The sequence below is a fragment of the Sinocyclocheilus rhinocerous genome, unplaced genomic scaffold (genome assembly GCF_001515625.1).
Source record: "Sinocyclocheilus rhinocerous isolate Xijiao unplaced genomic scaffold, SAMN03320098_v1.1 scaffold514, whole genome shotgun sequence".
Lineage (NCBI taxonomy): Eukaryota > Metazoa > Chordata > Actinopteri > Cypriniformes > Cyprinidae > Sinocyclocheilus > Sinocyclocheilus rhinocerous.
Genome location: NW_015658605.1, coordinates 169,516 through 176,525, shown reverse-complemented (window position 1 = coordinate 176,525; position 7,010 = coordinate 169,516). Strand labels below are relative to the sequence as shown.

General features: G+C 38.7%; 1 protein-coding gene across 2 annotated transcripts in view; it reads left to right on the top strand.

The window, feature by feature from the left end:
* Positions 1-7,010, top strand: part of LOC107722748 (ankyrin-1-like) — a 138,628-nt gene that overhangs the window by 105,335 nt on the left and 26,283 nt on the right. For both annotated transcript variants that reach the window (XM_016531215.1, XM_016531214.1), the window contains exon 40: positions 6,024-6,675. In XM_016531215.1, coding sequence (XP_016386701.1) covers positions 6,024-6,675 — 652 coding nt within the window. The remainder of the gene's footprint in view (positions 1-6,023; positions 6,676-7,010) is intronic.

Genomic DNA, 7,010 nt, shown 5'->3' with positions numbered 1-7,010 from the left:
TCCAAGTGAAAGATATAACACCAACATGTCAGAAAAAATTTTTTAAAAAAAGAGTTAAACTCAATCAGGTGTAGCTCATCACCTTCTCAATGGCACACAAAGCCATTTGACTTTCAACTGTGATCAGCTGTGCTCATTTTGATTAGCTCAGCATGAAAATAGCTTTCCTGGAGCATTTCAGTTCTTGGTAGTGCAACTGAACCAAACAATTAGCTATGGGCACCCATCAAAAGATCTCCGGGATAAAGTTGCGGACAGGCACAAGTCAGGAGATAGATACAAAAATATTACAAACGCTTTATCAATGCCTAGAAGCACAGTGAAGTCTATTATTAAGAAGTGGAAGGTATTTTGTACAACAGAGACCCTTCCTGGATCAGGACGTCACTCAAAACTGGATAAAAGAGCCGGATGAAACTGCTCAAAGTTAGTAGAGACAAATCCCAACAAACTAAAGGCTGTAATTAAAGCAAAAGGTGGTTCAACAAAATACTCCCACAAGGGGGTGATCCTTTTTCCAACTCAGTGATTCTGTTTTATTTTTTTCTGACATGTTGGTGTTTTATCTTTGACTTGGATGTTATAAGTTGCACTGAGTAAATACGGCTGGATAAAACAAAAACTGTGTCCATCTTCATTTCAGGCTGCAAAGCAACAAAATGTGATTATTTTAAAGGGGGTGATTCTTTTCTATACCCACTGTATGCTTCGGTTGCTAAGGAAAACAAAAATACACTTAACTGTGACTGTGTAAAAACATCCTAAGGTTAGCTACAAGTACATATAAGTAGACTCACACCCAAAATCAAGGGGCTGATGTTAACTTCCCTCGTCCACTTGATGAAGTTAAACGCACTTCAAAGTGGCGGTGGGGATTCCCCCGAGAGAAAGTGCTTGGGGAAGTTTGTAAGTGTTTGTCTAAGAGCGTCATGACACTCGGGTTTGGTTCGATTGAAACAAACTCTGGTGCGATTGCTCTGTTAGTGTGGTTCAAATGTGAATGCTGCCATCCGCACCTTGGTGCACACCAAACAAACTCTAGTGCGGTTTGACAGAAATATGAACACAAAAGAGACCAAACACATTGTGACCATATCCTTATAGGTTCTGTGTTAAAAATGTAACTTCTCTAAGCGAATCAGAAATGAACGTACTTTGGTTCGGACCAGAACCAATAGAACTGAACTACAAATGTAAACACACCCTTAAAGCAAAGTGGAACGCACCCTTGTAGGAGGAGTGGAGTGACTCCTAGACACAAGCATCAATGAAATGGGGCTTCAGAGGAATACACTGAAAGCTTGCATCCATACTGAGATACTGAATTGAATGCTAACCTAGATTTAGCATAATTTTAATGGTCTACTATGAATAACAAGAATAGTTTACAAAACCCTAGTAAACTTAAAAGGGACAGGCATGGTTTTGTGTGTGTGACATCTTGAAATAGTGGGCAAAATGGCGGGAGTTCTCTGTTTATTCAGGCAGAGCATTAAACCTGTTCCCTTTACCCCATGCTTTGTATTTTTCTTGATATGTCACATGCAGCCCAGCCTTCTTCCTCTCCTTCTCCTCCTCCTCCTCTTCCTCTTATGCACCTCCTCTCTGACCTTTGACCTCATACAGACATCATGTTGACCTCTGACCCTCATTTATCTCTCTGTCCTCAGACCAGTCGTGTGTTTTCTTTTCCCCTCCAAGCCACCTTCCCCCCTCCAAAAAAAGGAAAGTTATTGCTCTGTTCTGTGATCAACCCCCTCCATCACCAGTTGTATGCTTAGCGCCCCCAACAGGAGGGAGGTGTTTCTGACTCACCTGTCTCCTTTTCTTTCTCTCTCTCTCTCTCTCTCTTTCGCTCTGTCTCCTTCTACCCAAACAACCCTTTCTCGTCTTTCTGCTATGAGGCCTGTTGACATGCTCTTGTGGCACTTTCCTGGATGTACCTCATTCCATAATCTCTGCATGCAGGGTCCAAAAGTAACTTCATGTCATATCTGCCAGTGGCGGGTAAAAATTTTGTAGCCATATATATTTTTGAAACTGTATTTTTCTCTTTTTTTATTATAAATTAAATTTATTTTATTCAAATATTGCTTTGGTGACTTAATGCAAGCAATATTTCATATACGTGTTGCCACATAGAGAAAAAACATAATTTTAGGCATCTTAGATAAATAGACTACAGCACTTGTAGAAGCAAAATATTTATCACATATATAAGCAAGATTCACATTATTATTCTTAAAATTAGATTTAAACCATCTAGATTTAAACCGAACAGCTGGTCAGTGAGTTTTATTTACTCGCCAAATCCAGTTGTACTCACATTTGGCTCTTAGCGAGAGTTAATTTTGGACCCTGTCTGCATGTATCACAGGAGGGCATAAAGCATGAATGCTTCTCCATGGAGATTTTGATCAAACTTTAGCTTGAAGGGCTCTGAAACAGGACACAATGACAATTCACATGGTGTGTGTGCATTACCATAAAGATAAGTGAAACAAAATAAAGTCTAGGTAAAGTTAACTTCATCTAACCTGAAAATGTTCAATTCAGGGAGTAATTATATTCTGTTATCACTTAACTGTCTTTATGGCACATGTTGTTATCGTCCTTGTGTGATGCCCCTCAAATAAAAAAATCACTTTTTGGCATGATGTCTAGCAATGGATCTTGCATGGCATGTTACAGCTGCATGAAGGCCTTGCTAGTGCTATTTGTGATCTTTGATAGTTGTTAAGCTCTTAGAAATATGTTTCTGTTACCTTTCTTTTTTAACCCTTTTGGTCACTGTACAATCACTTATTTATACTCAATGTTTTTATTTTCCTCATGTCTGTCTATTACCTGTGAATTCAGGGATCCTGTTCAACTCCTCACAATCAGTTTTAAGCACTTATACAAATAAGTATTTTCTCTATTTGTTCACAATTATGCATTTTCTTTGTGTGAGTGGATGTTATGTTTCTGTTTATACATAACATGTTAAGGATTTGCTTGTTTTTTTCTATCTGAAAACTTTTCTATTGTTTTTTTTTTCTTTTGTGGCTACTTTATTCTCATGAGCTTGTGACTTGTGCCTTATTCGTTTGTGTTTTTGTGAGTGTATTTTGTGTGTCTATGTCTGTTTCCCACTCTGTCTGTCATAAAAGGCCTATAATACACACTAAATGCACAAGAGCTAATGTAGTACTGAAGTATATGTACTCAAATGGATGCTGTCCTGTACATAGTATACATACTACATTTTTAGGGCTCATGCACCCTTTGTCATTTCTATACAAATTATAGTGTGTGTCTGGTATGTCATAAACAAATTAAACATGGAAATCACGGTTTCTGCCAAAATACCATAGTGACTATAGTTATAATTACGGTAGTAAAAGTGTATCGGGAAGAAAAAGAAGGATACATATGAACTCATTAAGATTCTTAAGGAGATCTAATTAGTCATAATGATATTGAAATATTTTAAGTGCATTAAATACATACATAAATCCATTTTGACCACTTTACCATTTTATTAAATCTCTTTTGTTCTGAACATCTTTTTATTCTGTACTGACACCATGCAGAACATTCTATTCTATTCCTCACAGCATTATATTTTATTCACAATTTTGCATTCCAATCTTATATCTTCATACTACTTTAGGTGCACATACAAAATGTGCTTCCCCAATTAATCACTCATTGATCACTATACATTACTGTTTATTTATTTTTGATTATTACTAAATAGAGGTTCTTTCAGATATGTAACAGTATTGGATTACAAATAATATCCATTTAACCTTAAATGATTTTTCGGTAACTACAAATGAAGTCCCATTAGTTAACATTAGTCAATGCATTAACTAACATTAACAAACAATAAGCAATACATGTGTTACAGTAGCTAAGGTCTATTTAAGTAGCTACAAAGTTACTTATAGTTAGTAGAATGTCTAAAGTGGACTATCGAAATAAAGTGTAACCAATAATATTGACAGATGCAACTTTTGATTTTAATAATGTATTAAGAAATGTTGAAATTACCACTAACTGAGATTAATAAATGCTTTAGAAGTAGTTTTAATTATTAATTCATATTAGCTAACTAATGTAGTGAACTGATGTTAACAAATGGAACCTTACTGTAAAGTGTAAAGAAACTACACAGGCATGAGGTCACATGATTGAGTGTCTCCACCCTCTGAACTCCCATTCCAGGGCCATGTGGTTCATATATCTCTTTGGCGTGTGTAGTGTGCTCTGTATGAGAAGTCTTATCTGTACGGGGGTCATAAACTGGGGAGAGGAAACAGACTAGTCAATAAGGTCCATTGTTTATGTCAGAGTAAGAATGTTATTTTGGACAATACACATAATTCTCCCTCTCTGACAATACACATCATTCTCTTTATAGTATAGTGAAACTTGAGTTTATTGGCATTTCTCTCAATGAGTGTGTTTACATGTACAACACTTATCAAATGAGCTCCTTATAAAAACAGACAACAAATAATAATAGAGTACTAAGGTGCTTACATGACCTTACATATTGTTGGCTTATGAAATAATAAAAATGCTGTTTGAGAAAAAATGAAAACACACTCATTGTCAACAATGAATATACTTTTTAAAAATCTTTTAAGCCACAATAATTTTTATTGGTATCTATATAAGTATCTATATATTGCTATCCATATCAGTATATGTATAGCTATTGTTTGTTTGCTGACTTGTTGTCATTTAAGGGAGAAGTGTATAATTACTGCAAGACTAGAGTCACCAAATGGAATAGCTATAAATAATAAATAAAAAAGTTTCCATTGGTGGAACTGCCTTTGATCAGGCAACCAGATTGTCCTGCCCTAACCCTCTGTCATTGGTTGAGCTAATTTTGCTGAACACATTGCTCAAACAAATAAAGCAATGTCACAATAAATACACACTTCCCCTTTAAGGCTTGAGTCTATGTAATTTCCAATTTCGTTGGGAAGTACTTATTGGATTGGAGTTTGAGAGGACGTGTTTTCACACTTTACTAAGTTTTTCTGCACAAATCTCATAACTTACGTGGATGTATTTTATTAGTTGACTTGTATCAAGGTTACATGAATGTAATGAATTCATTTCAGCTGTATTTGTTTAGTACTGTTGACAATTGTGTATGTGTAAGACCTTACCATTCTTCATGAGAACAATGGTTATTAATCTTTGCTGGTTGCTTGCATGCATGTTCTTTAACATGATAGAAGCCAAAATGTAATGACTCAGAGAATGAGAGCATGGAAGTTGAAGCATGTGTGTACAGGGTGCTCTGCCCCAACTCCACAGTTCTGAAGGGGTGTCTTTTACTTCCTGGTTGGTGACCGTCAAAAGGTTCTCTTTAACCCCCCCTTATCTCTTGTGACAACAAGTGGGGCAGCGACAGTCTTATACAATTGCATACTTGGTGCTACCACAATTGCCTGTGCTCTTGCTGCTGACCCAAAGCTGCTGTAAACAATGTTAGCCACCTTGCCTACTTTCTCCAGACTTGAAATGCTACGTTGTGTGATGCTGCATTACTGCTTTATATTAAAAGCCACACTGTTTTTATATAATAGTCATCTGAACTACTGTCAGAACTGAAATGCAGTTTTAATCATCACTGTTAGCAGCAAATCCAATGTCGGCCAACACAAACACGCAAAATCTTTGACAGGCAGATGGTTCTCTGATTGGCTACCATGTGCAAGATGCACTCAAGTGCCCAGAGACAATTTCAGGGCATTTATTTCAGTGATATCTGTCAGGTACGTGGGACAAGAAATGGCTTACAGCAGCTTTAGCCGTCTTGCAACAACCTCTCTAAATTCTTTACTTAAACCCCCATTTGCTTTCTCATTTGCCAAGTCAGTGGGCTTGCTCTCCAATCTCCCTTCCCTAACCCCCTGGTCTGGAGCACATCCCTCCTGGGTTCACTTGTGTGGGGGGCAGATTGGGGGGCGCAGTGGGGGGCCTGTATCAGTGTGCCTCTCTCTGTGTCACTCCAGGTTACGGGCTGGTGGTACAGGAAGAACTAGTTTCACCGGCCTCCATGCAGTACAGTCTACCTTCGCCACTGGGCAGTGAGCCCTACTGGCAGGAAGTGTCGAGCATGGAGTGTGCACCCATCGCTACCACCGAAGAGGACACACTCATGGAGATGTCTGAGGTACAGGTTTGGCCCTCAGGCAATAGTCCTTCCATTGTGGCTGTAGAGGACTCTTCACTGGAGTGCAGCAATGCTGATGACTCCGAGGCGCTACTGAACAGGAGCCTGGGCAACTCGAGGAGCGGGACTCCCGGTGCAAACGGACCAGTGGGACTTTCTGCTCAGGGAGGGTTAAGTGGTTCCATCGAGCTACTTGAGGATCAATCCATTGGGGCGGATTCAGATTACACTGCTGCTGGGATGCTGTGTCTGAGTGAAGGGGTCAACATCAATGCTCTGGACAGAGGTCAGGGTTTGGAGAGGTCAGAAGGAGCTGTAGGTCAAGAAGTCAGCAACATTAAAGACGGTTCCAGTGCAGGTTTGGGAGAAGGAGGAGGTGACGGCACAAACTTAGAAGATAGCATATCTCTCATTTCAGGGCAACAGCGAGTTTATGCTCGAATGAGTGAATCACCTGGGCTAAGAAGACGGGCAGATCCTGGTGATGACAGGTGAGTTGCACATTAGGCTCTGAATTACTTTGTTGACCAGTAGGGACTCTGCTATATATTCCTCAGGAAGTATCATCAGGTAATCATTCTCAATTCTTGATTTTAAAGACCTTTCAAAATGTTTCTGAGGCCATCCGGGTATGCTTAAAGAGCAGGTCATATGGGCTGCTCGTCATTTTACCGAGGACTGCTTCTCTAATCTTGCCTTTTATATTTGTTGGCTTCTAATCTTCTTTATTTGGACCAACAAGCGTCTCCAAACCAAAACCTGTAAGTACGATTGATACGTTGTGTACATTTTCAATTGAGTGCTCAAAATATCTAGTTTTTTTTGT